Below are 22454 nucleotides of genomic sequence, written 5' to 3' on the forward strand. Positions count from 1 at the left end.
AACTGAAGCACATCCAGAAGGTTTTAGGGGCTTTGAGCGATCTAACCGCAGAAATGGTCAGAAATACTGGTATCGCTGGTGTGTGATGCTATTGGTGTGCAGTGTGAAAGGCTAATAGCTCCTTTACTTCTTGGTAGGATTAGACAGAAGGGTCAGACAGCGAGGATGTTGCTGTAAATGTGGCCAAAATGAAGAAAATCAAAGTTTAGAGTTAAGAAAATTTGACATCTTACATCAGCAGTAATGGGCCATTCTAGTGTCGTATCCTCTATACCCTGTTAGCAGCAGGCGGTCAGTTAATTAAATATTGGCCTTAAGCAAAACTCATGCTCCCTGCCACAGAAAGCCAGAGAGAGGACGTGGGTGGATACAATATTTCAATTCTGTTTTCACATTATTCCAGGAAAGCTATTTTCATCACTCGGATATCATTATTTCATGATAATAAGAAAATCATGCTGGTTGTCTGAAGATCACATCATAAAGTATGAAAACAAACGTCCCACTGAAGACACAGGGGACATATGAGAGAGATTTGAAAGCTCTGAAACAGAGACACACACACTCCACGATACCTGAATATCTACATACACTTTCATCAAAGAAAGGAAATGGAAAATGCACAGCTCCTCAAAGAAAAGGGATTTTAAAACCTTCATTTATACAAATAACCCACACAAGTAGGCCGAAAGTAAGTCTGTACTCTTACCTCATACTTATTTACCTCATACTTCGATCTATGACTGAAAGAAATAATGAATACAAATGAATAAATGAATATGATGTCATCAAACCCATAAAGTATTTTCCCTCTATTTCAAACATGAAAATAAAAACATATTTTGTTAGATAAATAGATAAAACAAATATTCTTCTTCTTTATGTATTCATTGATTTAACCTTTAATTAATAAGTCTCATTGAGGTTGGAAACCTGTTTTGCAAGAGAGACCTGGCCGAGACCGCAGCATCAAAATACAACGCAAAATCAAGCAGTAGATTAAACAGTACTAAAAACAAATAACACAAGAGTCAGCTAAAAGCAAACACACCTGAGAACGGAATTTATTATTGGTATTACTTGGTATGTCAACTTTACTATTCATTTTTGTAATCAACGAAGCTATTATTTTTTGTGTTAGCTAATGATTTAGTGTGTAATTAGTCATTTTATTCATAATTTAGTTCAGTAATTAATAATGCAGTGAGGAGAATTGCAAATCTCAATTCACCACAGTTCAGAGTAATGTCTTAAAATGGCCTTTTTGACCAACAGTCAAACCCCCCAAATGATTACATTTAAAGTGACATGAACTGAAAAAGAATCCAGAAATCAATCAGTCAAACGAAATAATTACTGATGATGAGGATACATATCCTTGAATGAATACATTGCTAGAATAATTGATGAATGAGAAATTGTGTTAGCGGTATACTGCTTGATCATGAAACGCATAACAATGAAATAGATGGGCTTTCTTTTCGTACCTGCAGGATTGCTGTGAGATTGCTGTTTAAGTCATATTTGCTCTCAGCAGTGTGAAAATCCAGCAGCAACCTTGATTATAGCTTCAGATCCGTGATGTTGCCTCCGCTTGGGAATCGTATTGCTATTTGTCGATGCTTCCTGTGATAACATTGTTTGGATGTTTACTGTGTCGGGGACCATCGTTTAATTTCAGCATCCTGCAGCATTATGACTGATATAGATTTAGTTCAAGCGCCCAAGTCTCCTGATTCATTTATATTCTGGGCAAAGAATCGCAGTATTTGAGTGACAGGTGTGTTTTCTTGTTAGAGAGGAGCCTCAAATAGTTCATTTCCACTGCTAAAAATGTAACCGGGGCGGTGCAGCTCATGCCTGCAGTAAGCCGTGCTCCATCCTGTGCCTCTGATCCTCAACGTGTGTGTGTGTGTGTGTGTATATTTGTGTGTCTGTGGGCTGTGTGTTTAAGAGAGTGAGAAGGGACTTGTGAGAGAGTGAGTGCCAATCTCCCCCACGATGCTTTGCCATCTGCCATGTTTGTGTGTGTGTGTGTGTGTGTGTGTGTGTGTGTGTGTGTGTGTGTGGGTGTGCATGCTTTTTGTGAGAGTAGTGTGCCTACAGGTTCCAGGGTCATAGGAAACGTGAGGTAATATCAGTCCCAGCCCTTCCTTGTGTCCTCTTGCAATCTACGGCCCCTACAACAAACTTTTTCCTCTCCAAGCTGGCTCACAAAGCCAGACATAATTGAATACAAAAATATATATGTGTATGCTAGAAGTTCAGAATCATTGGTAAAAAGAGGAAAGAGGACAAATCACAGTGGATGTAATTGTATTGGTCAAACCCTAAACACCTCTGTGGTGCACTGCACAGCCATAGGCTGGATTCAGTTTTTCCTCCCATTGTGTTTCCTTTAAATATAAATAAAAAATGTTTTCCGAACTCTTTTTCTTCTGCCGGGTCCCCCAAGCACCGTAACACACATTTGCTCACAGCACTGGATCAGTATTAAAGCTTAAAGACATAAAAAGAACACAAGCCTCCTATCAGGTGTACTCTCACTGATAGCAGGAAACAGATCTGGTCTTTCCATCGTAACTCGTCGTCATGGAGACAGGCCCTGTGAGACCATCTCAACCCACTTGTGGTGAAAGGCATCGTGGGTAAAGGGGGGAGGGGGGTTGGGAGAGGTGAGAAAAACAAAACATGTCATCTTCCAAGGGACCCAGCGGAGCAGGGGCAGGTTGGATGCCACCTAAACATTGTTATTTCATCAGCCTGATGGAGCACAATAACCGGTGTACATTTCACCACCTGAGCTATGGTGTCATTATCAGCCTCCCCGCAATAAATAGCACACGTACCCCCATCAATCTCTCTGTCTGGCTGACCATCTGTGTTGTCACGCTGAAAAGGCAATAAGACCAACGCCTGCTGCCTTCGGATGCTGAGCCAGATGATCGGGGAGAGCAGGTTGTCATATCCGTGAGGGGGCTGTAGAGGCAGTAGGTAGGTCTGAGTCATGAGAATATTCATGCTCACAATGGTTACGCCTTTTAATTCTACTTCTGCGACAAGCAAGAGGGCAAGGCCGTTGTCTATTTACATTTGCGGAGCGGTGGACCGTGGCCGGAAAGCGTTAAATACCATTAGCACAAGCGCAGACGTGCCCAGACCGGCCTGGTCTGCTGCTGCGTCTGTATCTCTTTTGGCTCGCTCCTTCAACATTCACAGCTGTGGGATGCTCGAAGCCCTTTTGTTGTGTCAATGGACCAACAACAGCTGGAGCAGCCGGCTATGGGGCAGCTCGGGGAAAGGAAGAGGATTTGGATACAAGCAGGGGGTTAGAGTGTGTATAGAAAGAGAAGACGAATGACAAGGTGCCAGGGAGGAGATGGCATCCAGACAGAAGAGGTTACCAACGAGGGAGTCGAGGAGGAGAGAGGAGAGGAGAGGGGAGGAAGCGGATGAAAGTAGATGGGAGAAGAGGAGATTTTAGGAATATGGCGACTAATGCGGGAGGGTAAGATTAAGGATTACGTATCGGGTGAGCGTCTATGGTAGAGGTAGAGTAGAGAGGGCTTTGTCAGCAGGTGATAGACAACGGGGAGGGGTGGATGAACTGAGAATGATGGGGTTAGACTGAGTTCACAGACGTATGAAGGCCCCAGCAAATCCAGCACACAGGACAAAGGAAGCAGACACACGAGCAACATACGAGGCGTACCTAACGTTTCAGCTGCCCCACGCTGAGCAGTCCTCCTAGTTAGATTAAAAGCGGCAAATTGAGTTTCCGTAAGAGGAGAATTTACTTAACATGCTGCCAATGGTGCTTGAATGAGCCCTGATCTGATTTTTCTAATCAGATTGTTCAATTGAAAAAAAGGGGACGCTGAAAGCTTTTCTATTCAACGTCTATTACGAGGCGCTTGATAAGACGAGGGCAAAGCGGTGCGAAAACGAGCCCCTATCAGATAGGCGGCCATGTTTTCAGATGAGCTATTTTTAGTGTCGGAGCCGGCAGACAGTAATGTGTTTGAGCAGGTCATTAGCTCAATAAGTGGCTAGAAGGAGTCTTTGAATATGTATCTCACCAGATATGCCTCTTTCATTTAGTAAAGGGTGTCGTAAAGGAAGGGTCGGCCCCATCGCCACTACTACTCCATTTCTGCCCCTGTATCGGGATGTCAGGGTGAAAGTGCGCTCACGGGTGTTTGCACATATTTATGTGCCGATCACAATGTGGCCTGTCACCTGTGACTACATATTGTGTCTCCCCCGAGAGCATATATGTTATCCTGTGCTCTGTACTTGAGGGGAGACGTGAATTTGTGTAGATATTTGACAGGTTAACAAAGGCTCCCTTCTGATTTGGCTTCCCCACCTGCGTTCTGACACATCGGGCAGAGGGGTGGGGGTCGGCAGAGCTCGATCGGACTAAGGAGTTATTGAATCCCAGACAGGGAGCTTCTGCATAGCTTGTCTAAATCTCTGTACGCAGACAGAGCTGAATTATGTTCAGACTTCCAAATGTGCGTCATTGTATGTGTTATGTGAGGAAAGAGAGCAAAATACTCACAGAGATCCCCCCCCCCCCCCCCAAGGCTAGGGGCTTAACAAGAGGGGCAACATCTATTAAACCAGCACTTTCTGATACATTTGGTTTCATTGAATTTTGCCGCATTCCTACCGACCCCTCAATCCTCTCTGTTTAAGTGCTTTGCCTTCTTGGTCTGTAGATGTATTATTATTGCATTAACTCTTTTACATGCCACCAGAACAGTAAAATACTGAACGCTAAAAAGGAATTAGGCCAAAGCTAAAGTTAAATGAAATTATTAGGACATCTGAGGACAAAAAAACCCTCTTAAAAATGTACCATTGCGGCTCATTTCACGGCTCACTAGAAAAGGGATTCTTATTAATACAGAGGCAGTATGCAGAGAACTATTTGAGTCTGTTTCTTGTCTTAGTTGCTGAGCAGTGCCTCCATTGTTCTGGTATTAGTTCAGTCAGAGCTTGGCCTGCTTGAGCTGTTAATCCCAAATCAAGTGCTCTGGCTAAATCAAAAGACCTAATCCTGCATTAGCATGAATTTGTCTTTAATTTTCTTCATGAGGATGTTCTCTCTTCTCATGAATTATTGGATGCTTTCCCTCTCCCCTCATGATGCGCTGACATTTCAGCTGCCGCTCCAAAGGCGGCACGATGAATCAGAGGTGGAGGAGACATGCCTTTCATTGGTTTCAGCTGACCTTCATGTTGTTGTTGTTGTTTTTTTTTGCATGTGTCTGCAGAGTGCCCACCCTTGTTGAGTGAAGCCCAACCTGTATCTCCGTCATCTCCAACCAACCCACGGTGGTGCCATGCCTCCGTCCGGGACGGGTGGAGTTCTAGTCCAGACCAGGAGGCCTAACCTGGGGCTCCGCATTTGCCCCTCTCTCCTGAGGGGTCTGCTGCTGCCCTTGATTATCCTGTTAACCAGCCCTTTGAGCAGTGTGTGTGGAGCACCAGGTATGACTACCTTTATCTATCTGTCTGTCTGTCTGTCTGTCTGTCTGTCTGTCTGTCTGTCTGTCTGTCTGTCTAGTTAGCTATGTCAGTAATTTGCAGTGATAACACATTACCTTGCTAGCTGTAGGCAACCTTTCTTTCTCTTTCGTAGCTGAATGGCAGCTGGTATATTGTCAGCAGTAAATGCGATGAACAAAAGGTGTGAAGACATGTGAACGTGTCGCACCTCCTGTGCGTGTGTCAAAGGAGTGAAACCAAGCCTGCCAGGCCATCAGCTCTGGTCTGTGGCGTTGTTAATATGCTTTGATAACCCTGTAGGTCACATGAGCATGTTCCTCATCATCTCGTTGATTGCAACATTTACACAGATTACCTGCCTCGGTAGTCCACACACATACACCCACACACACACACACACACACACACACACACTCAGGAAGAGGATGCAGGCTAAAGATGGGGACAGCACTTCTCGCTGTTAGGAATGGGGATCTATTTTTCATTTTCCATTCGTGTAAGCAATCTGAGGCCATGATCTTTTGAGAAGACCGACGTAATATCGCAAATATTTTTATATTCAGTGAAGAGGTAGGATGACACAACAAATAACTTTCAGTTGAAGATCTCTGCCTTTGGACCACCTACAGACAGTGTGTCTCTGCAGAACGGATAGTGCTGTAAAAAAGCTCTCTCCCATATCTCCCTAGCGTTCTCTAATAAATAAAAATTTAAATAAACATGTTTTTTTTTCTTCCATCAGCAATTTGTTTCGCAAATCTTCACTATTCTTTACTGTTTCTCCTGCAAAGTTTATCACATTTTTTATGATTTTGCACACACAGAACGGGAACATCCTCGTTCACAGGTGTACAATAAACTACACTGTTAGGCTGTGTTGACTGTAAAGTCACACTGAGACGGAACAAAATTACCCAAAGGTATCACAACTTTTCTTATCTTTTCTGAATTATTGTTTCCACCCAATAGGGCCTCCTTAAGGAAAACAGACAGTACCGTAGTCCTGAAAGGTGAGATTTATATCTCCTTAGACTAGATGGCTCAAAATCTCTGCCGCCTTTTTGAAAATTAATGAATTCATTACAGAAATGATATACTGTTTGAATTCTATGCAAAACATGTTTGTTTTTTCCCCCACAAAAAATTATCCACATTCAACTTTCAGACACAAACAATGTCAAAATCATGCAAATCTAGTTATGAATAATTCCTTTTAATTGTTGATCCTATGTGTACACATATCCGTCCTTCAACTTCCGTCCTCATCATCTTTGTATCACATAATTTGTTTTGTTGGACACAATTGGCTGTGAGATGCTAACAGATTTGACAGCAAAGACGCACAAAGAGGAAGAGATGCATGACTAAGAGAGGCTAAAAGGCTTGTCAGGCCACGGCTGGTTTGTACTACTGTGTCTTTAAAGCAGCAGGTAATGGAACATTTCAACTGGAGTTACACTATTTTCTCCAAAATAACTTTTCCAAAATGACAAATTAAACCTGTACCAAATACTTTTCTCTTTAAATGGCATGCTACCTGCTGGTGGTTTCAGTCACATCTGAGCACATCAGTACATCAGTCAGGTTACAAAGGTGTTTCATTAAAAACAGACCAGTGGTAGATCAGTGGTAGACCTGCCTAGTGCGACAGAGTGAAACCTACTATTAAAGAGACAGAGGTCCTCATTAGTCCCTCGTTTTCCATGGAGCAGCTTTCTATAACCTGCAATTCATTACAGGTCTCTGTTGAGTGTGAATCCATCCACAGCCGGTGCCTTGTAGTGCTTTCCTCTGGCTTTGAGAAGAGGCTTAAGTGGTAACATTGCCAGTGGGCTCCGTTTTGCACGAGGATTGGTGGTGAAGCGCATTTAAGAGAACACAGTTTTGGACTCAATATAAAGCCACTGAAACCCATGTAGAAGTCGTAAGAAGAACATGAAATTCATTCATAATCCCACAGCCAGGAGAAGACCGTTTTCAGCCATGACATTTTTTTGGGGGACTTTTGATATTTCACATTCTTGCATTTTTGGCAGGGGGAAAACGGCAAATTTGCTCAATACTTAGTGTGCTTTTGTAAAGAGTCGAAGAAGCAGGAAATATCCCGCTCTTGAGTTCTAAAATGGTGGGCATAAATTTGTTCTGATGGACTATACTGTGCCAGCTTTTTGCTTCTTCCTCTTATAGCAAACATAAAATGAAACCACTTTATTTCTGACATTCAGAGTTTGTCTTTTGGAGGCACAAATTGCAGCATTCATGCACAGGAGAAGTCTTTTGACACGGTGTTATTCCACTTACTGTCATTGGCATTGCGGTGAAACTGGAAGGTGGTCTGAGTGGCTGTTAGCCAGTGAAGTGAGCCGAAGTGGGAAAAATGTGCAAAGAGAATCTGCTGGCGATTGTTTGACAGGCAGTTTTCTGTTCCTGTTCTGTCTTGAGAGCAGAAGTGAATCAACACAGCAGGACCTCACCCACCCAGACCCAGGGGAGATCCAGGTTGCTATGGTAAGGGTCATCCTGATGGATGGCAGTGATTCTGTAGCTGAGGAGGAGTTAAGCTGGGCACCATGGCAACAGGCCACAGATGGATAGAGCGCGCGGGGGGGGGGGGGCATGAAGTTGTTTGATTGATCTGACTCAGCCACTGTGAAAAATATAGGTTCAGTACTGTTGGCTCAATATCGGACTTAGAAATTGCTATTTTGCGTCATAACAGAAGACAAATAGTTCCACCGCTGAGGCAGAGCTGGGAATCAAAACAATAAGTGTTGGTTCATTGTAGTTGTTAAGATTATTAGAATTTGCAAAAGTAAAGTGCAAATCCCCTCATATTAGTGAGAGAATGCAGGCACAACATGGCACCTCTGATATTTATACATTTAAACCACTTATATGCTGTGAATGTGCAGCCAACACTTTTTCTACCTGTGAAACACTCATGTGTCATGACAGCCTGTGCTGCATGCAGTACAAGGATAGCCTGCCCTGGAGGAGGCAGAGAGAGAGAGAGAGAGAAGAGAGAGAGAGAGAGAGAGAGAGAGAGAGAGAGAGAGAGAGAGAGAGAGAGAGAGGAGAGAGAGAGAGAGAGAGAGAGAGAGAGAGAGAGAGAGAGAGAGAGATGAGAGAGAGAGAGAGAGAGAGAGAGAGAGAGAGAGAGAGAGAGAGAGAGAGAGAGAGAGAGAGGGGGATGGATGGATGGATGGATGGATGGATGGATGGATGGATGGATGGATGGATGGATAGACAGAGAGAGAGATGGACAGACAGAGAGAGAGAGACAGAGAGATATTCCTCTGAAGCCCAACCCCATCTTTTATTTATGACTCACAGGAAGTCCTTCAGTGTGTCCTCTAGAGATGATACCCAGGAAGTAAGCACAACATGCAGCCATCAGAACACAAGTCAGCCTGACCGGTCACTGACTGAGGGAAATGGGGCGTGGTCAGCAGGGGGTCGTTGCTGGCTTTGGAGTCAGTTTGATGTACTCTGGCTGTTAGGGTATCAATTTTCACACCAGTGTTTTTTTTCTTTTCTCTTCCCCTCTTCCTCTCTCTGTCTCTCAGGTCCCCCAAAGTTCACCAAGATTCCCACAGACCAGATCGGAGTGTCAGGGGGTGTGGCATCATTTGTGTGCCAGGCCACCGGCAATCCCAAGCCTGTCGTCTACTGGAACAAGAAGGGCAAGAAGGTCAACTCCCAGCGCATCGAGGTGGTTGTCACAATGCACAATGGTCAACTCCTCCTGCGGAAGCATCATGAATACAAAGCAGTACATGATAAAGACATGTGGATGTATACTATTGGTTATACAGTATATTTCTAGACAGATAGATCTTTCAATATTTATTCGTGCCAGATCAGATATTGCTCTTTAAGGCGTAGTTCAACATTGTTTTGTGAAATAGAGTTTGATGATAATATTGACACCACTCTCTTGTCCGTAAGCTGAATATGGAGCAAGGTCCATGCGTTGACAAGTTTAGCATAGCACAGCGATCAGTAGCACCATGCTACTAGTTGACTCATCGACTCCTGTCGTTAGCTATGAAGTTAAAGCACAGACATGAGGGCGGTGCAGTTTTCTCAGCTAATTCTCGTCAAGTGAGTGAAGAAGCACGTTCCCCAAAAATGATGTTAAGAATATTAATTCGACTTCAAAACGACACAAATTGCAAATGTAATCATTGTGGACAAATGTATTGCAACAGAATCACAGAGCATTTTTCAAAGGTGTCACATAAAAATGTGGATCAGATTGCATATTCAAATGCACACATTGTTGTCCCTGCGCTATATGCTGTCAGACAGGCTATTCCACAGGGCCGTGCAATCGCATTCGAGGACTGATTTTGTATTGATGAACTAATAAGACCCAATGGTTAGAGATACCCCATGTTGGTAAGTGTCTACCTCGCTGCAGTGTCTTTGTGCAAGACTCTGAATCCCTGCCAGCTCCAGGACGATAGCTGAGCCTGACCTCGTGGAGGGGAGAGCAAGTTAAAAAAAAAAAAAAAAATCCTTTTAGGAAATCAACGAAGTATCACACTATGATTGTTACCACATTATTACGGTAAAATAAAACTATGCAAAGTTAATGATTCACAACATTTGAGTTTACGATTCTTGTAGTTACCCGTGTGTTTACTCTGCTGTGACTAATGTGTCTTCTCCTGTGGTTCTGTGGCCGTCCAGACTGTAGAGTTTGATGAAGGTTCAGGTGCTGTGCTGAGGATCCAACCGCTCAGAGCACCTCGAGATGAGAACATCTATGAGTGCGTGGCACGCAGCAGTGAAGCAGAGGTGTCTGTCACTGCAAAGCTGGCCATTATCAGAGGTGAGACCCCCCCCCCCACAACCCTCCACGCACATTTCCATTTGCACACACCTGGTTGCAACCATCGTCTCCGGCTCCCTGAGCTGTCAGTTGTAGATGTGACAATAGAGCCATGCCACACCCTGCCTTCACAGCAGGCTGCGGTGCACTGTTCTTTTTATAGTCCCTCTGAGTGCGACAGAGCGTGATCTGGCCAGCGCCAGCTAGCTTGCTACTGCAGCATCCCAATAGCTCGCCAGAGTGAGGGTGGCAATCTAATGTGCACTGCCTCCTAGGAGCGAAACGTATCCAATGTGGTGCTGCAACATGCTATGAGCTAAAGTTTGCAGCATGTGGCTGCAAGCCTGGGATCTGAGCACTTGGCTTTCATACCGCACAGCTGGAAAGGATGAGGAAATAGAGGGATGGCCGATTGGGCTGGTACTACATGAAGAAAAGTCAGGGGATTAGGCCCGGGTTTGGCAGACAATTCATTTCTGCAAGGGGGAAATTGAGGAAGAGAAAGCAAGAGGGAGGAAGAGGTCGAGGAGAGGTGAGAAGGAGGATGAGGAGGTTGGAGGCGAGTTAAGTAACACTACAGGATGGTGTGAAACAATACAGATGAAATGGGATGTCGGAGGAGTGGTGGAAGGGGTGTAGAAGTGCAGGAGATGGATGAGGACTGTGGAGTTGGCAGGGCTGTGTGGTAAGCAGAAGGCCGGTGGCCCAGGGAATAGACTGCTGTCCATCTGTTACCCAGCCCGTCATCTCTGCACACACAGCCCCAATCTAAAGCGCATTACCACATAAACCATACCTCCAGGGCAAGTCTCTCAGTGTGTGTGGCCGTGTGTGGCTCTTCCTGTTTGTGTAAACTCTTCTCTTACTGAGATCTGTGTACCATGACATCCCCTGTCCCCTCTGCGACAACAGAATTTACTGTCTTTGATTCTTCCTCATCAGCTGATAAATACATTACAGGGCTGTGGTGAATTAAACAATATTTAAACCAATCGATCGAGCATTGAACGATGTTAGTAGCCATAGTTAGCTTTTTCAAACACCGTATACGGATGCACAGATGCTCTGCAGACATGTTAGCAACAGAGGATATGGTTCTGGAAGTATTTCTTCCCTCTGTGTAGAGTGGGTGATACAATATATGCTGGTTAGAACACATACATCTGTTAACCAACAGATTTTTGCCATATGGTGTTATCTCTGGGTGAATCTGGGTTATTGTGGGCAATGCTGCAAATCAAAAAGCAGGTTGTATGGCAGTATTGGATTTTAAATAGCGATTTTAGATATTTAATTTACTGGATTTGGCTAAAATACATTACTTTCTGGTTATTTTATCTATGAACAATTTTGAAAAAAATTGCCAAGAGGCTCCTTGGGAGTCATCGTTGACTTTACTTTCCTTTTTGCAGGTAAAAGCAAAAAGTGACTTTTTTGTTTTATTAAAAAAGCAAATATTTTCTTCTTTTCTTCTTGTTGCTCAATGGAAAATGTACTTCCATTTCCATTTACTTACTTCCATTTCACAACTCTATTCCTTAGAAAATACAACTCAGTGCTTCCAACTATTTGACAGTTTGCTCCCGAAGCCATACACCTCTGCAATCAACTGCAGTGATGAACTGATGTGCTGTCTGATAGAACATGCCATCAAAGAATGCTGTCAGTGCACAAATGTCGTGTTCTTTTCGAAACACGGTTCAATGGAGAAAAGGTTCAGCAGCCACTACTGACGACGAAGAAGGGAGACTTTCCATTACTGACCGAGTAAAGTCTTTTCATCCCCTGATGTGTTTCATCGCATCATTTTGTATCGTGGTTGACCGACACTAATAGCAACGTTGTGCAATGTGGTTGGCCACAGGATATGCGCTACTGCTCTGTAGGCTGCCTAATGGATGGAGATGCGGTAGGTTATGGTCAGGGAAGCTTTTGTGCCTTCAACATCATCATCATCACACGTCACCCATCCCATCCCATTACCTTCTCGTCTTCCTCCTTTCTCTTTTTCACTGAATATATCTTTCTGTCTTTGACAAGCAGCCTCTTTTTTTGGCCCACAGCGAAGTCTGTTTCTAATTTCATCTCTCTTGTTTTATTCATTCTTTCATTTTCTCTGCCATCTATTCTGCCTGACCCTCACTGTCTATCCGACTCCCCCCCCAAACCCGCCCCATCCCCTTTCCACCCGAACTGCTCTTTTATATGGACACTGCAGTTGTGTTGTTCTGCCTTCAGGAGATGTGAATATCTGCAGTTCTGCATGTTTCAAAAACCTCTGGTGGGCGAGAGATTCTCATCATTGCAGCTGTGTATGTGTGTGCATGCTCATGGATTTCTTTGTTTATGTGTGTGTGTGTGTGTTTGTGTGCGTGTGTGTGTGTGTGTGTGTGCGTGTGTGGCTGGTTTGTGCAGAGTAATCCTGATTATACTCACCTCTCAGTGTCCCATTTTAGGAGAAAGGCAGGCGAGGGATGGGGGAGGAAGGGGGTGAGAGAGAGAAGGGGGAGGAGAGATGTTCTGCCACGACGGCACACACCCTTCATATGAACAAGAATGTCAGATCAGTGAGTCCCCCCAGGCGGCAGCTGCATTGGCAGGCCGGCGGCTCAAGCAGCATTTCGTCTGGAAACAACTGAGAGTATCAACTCAGCCTGCAAGAGGATTATACTCCTTGAGTGGAGAACCGGCTCTTTCATCATATGCACCCTTTCGTCTGCACAGTTTTCATTCCCTCCCTCCTTCCTCTTATTCTTTTTTTCCTGCAGTCTATTCTTCTAGTATGTTTGTATGAAACAGAGTGTTATGTGTGAGATCAGGTTTTATGTGTCTAGTCTCCGGCTGCTGGATCTGTGAGGAGGGCCAGAGTGGGGCTCAGGGTGCTGGGGCACATGTGGGTATTTGGTGGGGTTCATCTACGATGCTAAGTCCGATTCGGCATTGTGTTGTGATCTATTATCATAAAGGGCCATTAGCATTTAAAGTGCTCCCCGTCAGCCCTTCTGCAGTGTATAGGAGTCAAAGCATTACAGCCCCTGAAGACTGCCAAGCGCTGGCAGATTAATCCTGAATCAGGCTCCCTCAGATCGGCTTTTATTTGGGCTTCTTTCATCCACGTGGTCATTCCCCGCTGAAATGAACGGGGAGATGAATAGGCAACCGGTTTCCTTAACCAGGACAAATGATGATTTTCTGCGGGGAAGCTAGTGTGTGTGTGCGTGTGTGTATCTGTCTTTGGGTGACTGAGGGAAGTACAAAGAGAGACAGGAAAAGAAAGCCTGGCTTCATGTTTGTTTGTTTGCATCAAATGCATTATGTGTTTTGACTCTGTGTGTGTGGGTATCTGTGTGTCTGTTTTTCCTAGTATTTGTGTTTTTGTGTTGCTTGCACGCGCATGCATGAATTGCATATTTGCCCAGATTCGGTTGGCTCCAACGACTGTTTTCGGGCACCAGGCCTGATTGCCCTTCTGCAAACATAACCAGGCCTAAATGTGAGCTCTCAACCTCTTGATGCACACAAACACACACAAACACAAAGCTGCAGGGAACAATGTCCGTTGGTCGTTGCCAATGTTCCCCCAAAATCTGTTGACACACTCAGTGTTTATGCACACATGGCGCATTTTTCCATAGGCTGTCTTATCAATTTAACCAGGAGATGGAACATGAGCGGTGGTTTTGTGCAGCTCTGTTTGTGTTTGATAAATGATTCATTTGGTGAAAAGTGTGATCAAGGCCATGCCCGCAGTATCTATTTCCAGCAGTCGCTGACTCATCTAGGAGACTGGCTGAATACCTGTAGCGCCCTATTCTCCTCTCCAGTGAACTGTGCGTCAATGTCCAGTGCAACTATCTGTCTGCTGGGTTATCTCTATCTGCAGAACAGCAGAACAACTGCTGTGTGTTAGTTTACATTTTCTATCCATCCATCCATCCGTCCGTCCATATTCAAGTGTGGCTGTCAACCCCCATAGCTCCACCATCATTTCTCATTTTTACATTCCACAGAATTTTCACCACACACAGTTTACTCTAAAATAATTATATTAATTGAAAACAAAACAGAATTGAACTATAAATTATTAATACGTTATGTCGAATAATTTCATATATCTTTAGAATGTATTTCTATTGTTTTTTTTAATCAATATCTAAAAATAAATCCATCCATCTCTCTCCCTGTGTCTCTTACCTCCCTCTAATGTTTCAGTCCGAGGTCCACCTTCACAGTATTTGCAGCATTGATAAAGACCTGACAGGAATACTGAGCCCACCCACCCCCACACGCACACGTGCACACGCCCGAGCCCGATGCAGTGGTGTGCTCTAATTATCAGCCAGGGAGTCCATGTAGAAGTAGCCGGAGGGGTGATAAAAAGACCATCTGAACACTCTCATGAGAGGGGTGTGGTTGGGGAGGGTGGGGGCAGCAGATGTAGGTCTGGCATTTTTCTCGCCTCGGGGGAGCTCGCCTCCTGACCTCCCCATCGATCTACCCCCTTCTCCTTGCTTTCTCTTCCTGCGTGTTTCATCAATGGCCGTACCACTGGCCTCCATTCAGGAGGACTATTGGTATTGATCAGTCGGGGACGATGAAGAGGGAAGGCAGGGGCGTCCCCTCCTTCCACTTGGGTCTCCGTTGGCTGATATCAGAACGTTGCGTGCTGCAAGGCCTGATCTCCGCCTAAGCTTTAACCACAGAGCATTCAGACTCATCACCAGACTCTCCTCTGAGCTTTGATTGCTCTCTTGCTTTTTGTGGCACTTCTCCTCTCCATCCTCCTCTCCGCAAGCGGCTTGACAATCCTATCTGGCAGGGTCGCTCCAAAGCTGATGACTGTGGAACGAGAGAAAGAGAGCGATAGATCCTATCTCCACTCAGCCTCTCATCCCCATCGCAGAGTGTTTGGAGACATATGGTACATGACTGTCATGTGGTTAGGTAGCAGGGGGCCCGGAGAAGGAGAGGAGTTGATGCGGCCGCGGTCTGCGTCTCCGACTGTTTGGTTCCAGATTCGTCCAAGATGCACGGCTTGAGCGAGCAAACTTTCAGGGGTTTTTGCTACGCTTGACAATCAAAGGGCCCTTGTGAGTTTGATTTATTAGCCGAGCGAATTGCCATCTTCATAATTGCTTTACAGCTGTAGGAAAGTGGAATATATAATTATATTTCCAGGTATGGGGGAGGTGTCTGTGTGTGTGTGCGAGAGGGATAGAGTGGTGAAAAGGGTAAGGAGAGGAGGAAGCAGGAGTGGTGATGGATGCTTGATTACGTGTCTGGCCATCTGGACTGTTGTCACCGAGACACTTAATCCAATTCACCACAGAAAGTGTGTGCGAATGTGTTTGTGTGTATGTGAAATGAAAAGCAACTGCTTTTCTGCATGCACACGCCTTGATTTTCCTGGATATGTGTGGACGTGTCTGTACATTTCTCTACCAGTATCGCACAAATCTGTGAAGATGCAAAAGAGAACATAGCCATAGAAACAAATATGTACACACACAGAGATACAGGAAACACACACACACACACACACACTTATCCACTGCCCCACAACGCAATCAGACATATCCAGACGCTATGCGGGCACATCCCAGACCGGCCTCTCTAATCGTTGGTACATTTTAACAATTACTGCTAACAAGTCCTTATTACCCCCAGTGCCCTGCCCCTCCTCTTGATCCCAGCTTCTAATTGCTGCTGCTGTTTCTGAGCAGCTCTCTGCATAGTTATTAGACAGGAATCATTACCACCACATAACACAGGGCCACACCATGGGAAACTCACAGTTCACTGCCACCAAACACCTGTTTTTCGAGGTAAGGAGTGTACTGTATGTTTATGTGTGTGTGTGTGTGTGTGTGTGTCTGGCTGTGTTTATATGGGTGTGCATGCAGCACTTAAGTAGCTCCTGCTGCCTGGGCGGTATGTTTATACTCTTTAAGAAAAGGCCTGTCACACACACACACACACATACACACAGTAAAACCTAGCTGTGGCTGTGCCGCCTACTGGATCACCGAATGACTAGCTGGCTGTAGGAGCGAACATGCAGCTTTGATGAGGAAGGGTACAGTCGGTCATATGTCCTCGCCCCGATCTCCACTTTCAAGGGCCTGCAGGTGTTAAAGGGGGGGTTGTTCAGTGGCTCTCACATCACTGTGCATGTGTGTGAGCAAGTCTTATGTTTCACCTTGGAAGAAGGAAAGTAAGGATTCAATGCATGGCAGGGTTTACTCTGTCGCTCTGTTTAAAAGAACTGCAGATCAATTGTCCCAAAGATTTATGAGTAAAGACATTTGTTTATTATTGTCCCAGTGGATTTGCTCCAAAATATGAGAAATCCTCACATTGTGTAAGCCGACCCACGAGCACGAGCCTCTGTCTCTGCCTGTCTTCATCACTTGTCTTTCTGTCTTTATCACTTGTCTTTCTGTCTTTATCACTAGCCGCATGACTCTAGGCGTGGCATTGGCTGTCTGACAGTGACTCAGTCCAGCACTTTGCTCCAGACTGAGTTTGAACTCTTGAACTTTTGCACAGGCATACATGGTCCCCAAATGATGCATCTGAATAATGTTGGTGATCACTTTTCCTTTAACACCACCATGAGGATATCATTTTATGTTTTAAGTGAAATAAAAGAAACAACTACTGGATGAAATGTCATGAAATATGGTACAAACGTTCCCATCAGGATAGGAAGTGTAACAACTTAAACATTTTCATTTCTCCAGTACTTTGGTTCGTGACCAAATACCTGTAAATCGAATGACATTTCCATCGACCTCATCTGTACTTCGTGTTCTGACTGCAATGAGTTTTGAATGCTGCCTTCGCCGGTCAATTCTGAATACTTTCTTTCTTTCTGTTCATCCTTCCAGAGGACCTGTTGCCATTTGGCTTCCCCAGTATAGACATGGGTCCCCAGCTGAAGGTGGTGGAGAGAACGAGGACGGCCACCATGCTGTGCGCAGCCAGCGGCATCCCCGACCCAGAGATCTCCTGGTTCAAAGACTTCCTCCCTATCGACCCCATCGGCAGCCAGGGGCGCATCAAACAGCTCCGATCAGGTGAGATAGACGAGCAGTTATTGTCCGATTATTTCATTTGAAAATAAGTAAACAAACAGTGCTTCTAAAGCTTAGCATTGCTATCAGGTGAAATCCCTGTTGCTCTAAATTCAGTGATTATCATGTTTTAATTATGATTGAGGGATTACATGCTCCACTCTCAGTTTATCTACATCCTTTGGGGGTGTAAAACCTTTTTAAAGCCAATTTCATAAAAAGGCTAATTGTGCGGCCCCTTAAGCCAAGAAGATAAAATGCTGTTTTTATGAACATTTGGGAGAAAAGATTACAAAAAGATGACATTTTAAAGGCACAAATCTCTCTCCTTTGTGAATCATGAATGTAAAAAAAAAAAAAATACATGGCAGCATGCAGTTAAGAAAAGCCAGCTCTCACATACACTATAAAGTTCATAAACAATTATACAGTAAATCATCTTTGAAATAAATGCTTAATATAATTATCAATGTACCAAAAAAACAAGCATAATTCTCTTTTCTCAAAATCAATAGATACACCCATGATAATGTAACTGATGCTCCTCTTATCTTTTGACCCGCCCAGCCTGAAATTGTGTGAAATGAGCTCAGTGTCCTAAAATCTGAATGTAAGATCCCTTAAATTGCCAGAGACAGTAACGGGCAAAAGAGGGAGGGAAGCGTTTTTGCTGCTCCAAAAAAAAGAGAAGACGAGTGTGTCTGTGCAGATAGATCGAGGAATAAAAACAGAAGAATCACATTTTGTGCGTACGACCGTTTGTTCAGCTTTGTTTATGCTCTTCTGTATAGATGATACAGTGTCTCCTAGAGTAGGCAGATATGTATTTTCTGAGCCATTCTCGCTCCGCCGTCCTCGGGGGGGGGGGGGGGGGGAATGAAAGTGATGGTGAGGCGAAACCATTTTGTTGTTGCTTCATCCATATTCTCCGTGCAGTGCTCCTCCGTCCTGCCAGCTCTGACATCTGCCTGCTGTCAGCCAATATCCTTCACTGATCACTAGTGTCCTCTGTCAGCCTCGCGTCTGCATCCCAGTTTGCACAGTTTGCCATTACGCTGTTGAAACAAATTTAAGTCTCACACTTCCAAAATTGTGGTTACTGTTTGCTGCGCCTGTCAAGCACAACGCATGCAGTTCACAATGACAGCGGTGTCAGATTGAAGCACATGAATCAAGAATCCCCTCGTTTCTAGCTGGTGAGCGCAGATTTTGCCGGTTCAAGTGACGATGGTAACCATTCGATTTTGGCTGAGTGTAACTACATTTAGTACATTTGTTCAAGTACAGCGTTTAATCATTTTTAGGTTCTTGTATTTACTTTTGTATTTACAGTTTATGCGTCTCTATCAACTACATTTCAGAGGGAAATATTGTACTTTTTACTGCCCTACATTTATTTGATAACCTTAGTTATTTTACAGATTTAGATTATTAATATGAATTAATTTATAAATAACGTAATATATTATTACCCAGCAGTATGAAGTAGCCCCAGCCTTTACCAGCTGCATTAGTGATTCATATCAATAATTATAATCCATTGATTTAATATATATGATTCTGAAATGGGCCATTGTGTATAATGATCCTTTTTACTTTTGGTACTTGAAGTGTATTTTGATGCTCAGACTTTTGTACTTTTACTAAAATAAGAGTTTGAATGCTGGACTTTTACTTGTAACTGAGTATTTGTTTTACACTGTAGTTGTGACAGTGCAGGGAGCAGGCAGCTAGCAGATACAGGCAAGGGAAACCTCCTGACAGCACAAAATACAAACCAACAAAGGAACTGAGGGGGTATGAATAGTGACTGACTAACCGTGGAACTGAGAACAGGTGAGCAGGAGATGAGGTGAGTGGAGGACTAATGAGGGACAAGTGATACTGATCAGGACAGGGCAGAGAACCCAAAAGGTGAGAACACTCACAAAGACAGGAAGTAAAACCAAACATGAAACATGAGGAGTTAACTTCAAAATAAAGCAGGAAACAGGCTAAACAAAAACCCAAGACCATGACAGTAGTATGTACTTATTTTACTTCAGTAAAGGATCCGAGTACCTCTTCCATCACTGGCTACAGCTCTGTGAGTGAGTTTGAAACCCTGTATCTGCCTTACTCAAAGCTAGACACACATGAAAGATTCTTAAATATGCAATTGATGGATACATACAATATGATAAACTGTAGAAGACATGAAAATAAAGGTTCAGCATTGCTTTGTAAGGCAGCGATATCAGATCGAAATATAAAAACGTAAGATCAAATTGTTTCGATGTTTATAGACTTACTGTAGGCAGTTTACCGAACATGCCAATGTTCGCAGCCTTCTTTAGCAAACACACTGTTCAGTCCATTTTTTTTACAATTTTGTTCTTGTGCTTTTGTTTTTAATGAAAAAAGAAACCAAAAGAGAGACTGGCTGTTACTACACCGCATCAACGTGGGTGGCACGCCTGCCGTGTCTATTCACGGTTGCTATGATAATGTATGCTGATATGATTGGGGGGGAGGCGTTTAATGGACGGACAATTGTGTTTGCGAGTCGGCCGTTTTCTGTGCTGAGACCAGTTTTAGCTCCTATGCCACATATGATTTCCAGTCACCCACTGTGTACTAAAAATGGATACTCACCATCGTGATTTACAGGGTACCGAAAGTGGAATTGCTTCTGTGTAAAATGCTCTGCAGTGGGTGTCGGTGGAATATAGCCACCAGCCTGTCTTGCTACTGCATGGATGCAGGTGAGACAAACTTCTAAAGCTGCAGTGTGTCCAGTAGTGATCCATAATTATGATTAACACGATGCAAATGTTTCTCCATTTTCTTCTTATAATTTATGAGAAAGAGTTGGTGGCCTTGGAGCTAACAAAAAAATGTCTCTGTGCATCTTAAAACAATGTTCTTTTTCACTGTTTTCTCTCTAAGTAAGTGCAGTAATATCATTGGTATATACGGTATCTATCATAATAAGTTCCACCTGGTCTGCTCTGGGAGGGTGTCACACAGAGACATGACGCTGATTCACCGGCACAGAACATGAGGCCACGGAGCAAGACAAATGGCACAGTTAGATTCACTTCAGGGCTTAATATGATTTCAAATCACCTAAAGCATTGCAAAGCTGAACAACAAAATGCGCTGTATAATGAACCAAACAATGCAGCGCAATGATTTGGAGGAAATCACACAAAGTAGCACCGAGATGTGTTATGGATGAAACGCTCCTTTAAAATCTGTTTAATGGGGGCACCTTCCAAACATCGCCTCTGATTTAGTGGACGGCTGCCAGGTCTTGTTGGGCCGCATCCAGGGATCTGTTTTGGGACACAGTTATTGTTTTCTCTCTGTCTCTTTTCGTTTCTCTTTCTCTTGTTTGGTCCTGGAAATATTTTTATGGCCCATTTGGGTGAGGATGAAAAATGATATTGAGAATGACTGCACTCGAATCCCACAAAAAGACGACTCCAAGCCATTTCACAGCCCATAAGTATCCATCACCTGGGGTGTCCTGCCAATGCAGGTAACTGTCCAAACGGTGGCCATCGACCCACATGAAGCCTGCACACACACGCCGTCCGGTTTCAAAACATATGGCACAGTGTAGAGCTGCACTTTTCCTGACATCTTTATACCTCAGCCAAGGCATCCATCCATTTTTCCATGCCATCTGCTGCACCAGTTGAGATGCGCGTGAGGAGAACCACGACACGCTATCTGTCTATCTCTGACATATGGGACTGAGATCTGGAGAGTTTACCTCAGCGCTCAACGACCTTCGTAGACCTACACGCTAACAGCTGGTGTGCAGTAATGCCCTCGAGGTTGACTGCTGGGGTGATGGATGGACCTGTGTTGACCGAGAACTGTGATCTGATCAAAGGTTGTGGTTATGGTAACGTTTTTGGTCACTTTTACCTAAAGCAAAAAGGAAATGATTAAAACAGAAAGACACCATTTAGTTTCTTTAAATTACAGTAAAACAGCGATATTTTGGACGAACCACGAAAATACATTTGTTCAGGCACCCCTCAAAACTAGTCACGACTGTTGTTATTGAAGGCAGGCTCGCTTATCTCAAAGTGTTGCCTGTGCAACATTTGAGCTGCTGATTAACAGACAAACAATGACATGAAATTAGGACACCGGCCATGGAAACAAAGGAGTAGTTGTTGGTGAAGATTCTGGATTTTTTTTAAAGGATTTCTTAAAATGGCGCGATAGAAAGAGACAAATCCTTTCATAGATCATGTTTCTAGACTGACAGAAAATGTGGAGTCTGCAAAATGCTGTGGTTTGTTTTGCTGTCTTGTAAAAAATAACTTAACTCAATGTCCGTTTGTGAAATTAATTAGGGCACAAATATACCTGCAAATAATCTATATAACAACTCATGATTATTTTCATTATAAATGAATCTGCTGATTATTGCTTCGGTCTGTAAACTGTAAGGAAATGATGAAGAATGCCGGTCTAAGACTAAAACACCAGCAAATAATCACTTTTGAAGAGTCAGAACCTGTGAATATTTGTCAATTTGCTTAAAAAAAAAAAAAGACTTAAATAATTAACCGGTTAATCACAAAATTGTTGCAGATTTTTACTTTTCTGCCCAGACTAATTGTTTCAGGTCAATATGAATGACACTCTATACTCATCAGCTAACTTGCTTTAAATGTCTTGTCTTGTCTTTAATGTGTTTGTGTTTACCTCCCAACGCTTTGCTTTTCAACTGAGTTGTGGTAAAAACAGCGTCCGTCTGTCTTGATTGTTGGTAAATGTTCCATCCAAGTTAAAGTTAATGTCTCACCTCGTGGGAGACGGGAGTCCAGGTGATCTGTTTGACCTAGATGTTCTGGCAGAGATATCGGGTTAGCCGTATCTGTTGTCATCTGACCGGCTGAGTCTCAGCCCAGCGGACATTATACACCTTCCGCAATTTCACATCAGCTGAATTTTCTGAAGTCACATCTCATTCTGGGTCCGTCAGCAGCTTCCAGACTTACAAACAAAGTGCTCTCTCT

General features: G+C 43.8%; 1 protein-coding gene across 1 annotated transcript in view; it reads left to right on the forward strand.

Annotated features, from left to right (window-relative positions):
* Positions 1 to 22454, forward strand: part of ptprsb (protein tyrosine phosphatase receptor type Sb) — a 70729-nt gene that overhangs the window by 8501 nt on the left and 39774 nt on the right. The window contains exons 2-5 of the mRNA XM_079285081.1: positions 5283 to 5499; positions 9084 to 9229; positions 10213 to 10354; positions 17245 to 17433. Of these exons, the coding sequence (XP_079141207.1) occupies positions 5352 to 5499; positions 9084 to 9229; positions 10213 to 10354; positions 17245 to 17433 (625 nt within the window). The 5' untranslated portion in view covers positions 5283 to 5351. The remainder of the gene's footprint in view (positions 1 to 5282; positions 5500 to 9083; positions 9230 to 10212; positions 10355 to 17244; positions 17434 to 22454) is intronic.

The sequence above is a fragment of the Melanostigma gelatinosum genome (genome assembly GCF_949748355.1).
Source record: "Melanostigma gelatinosum genome assembly, chromosome: 15".
Lineage (NCBI taxonomy): Eukaryota > Metazoa > Chordata > Actinopteri > Perciformes > Zoarcidae > Melanostigma > Melanostigma gelatinosum.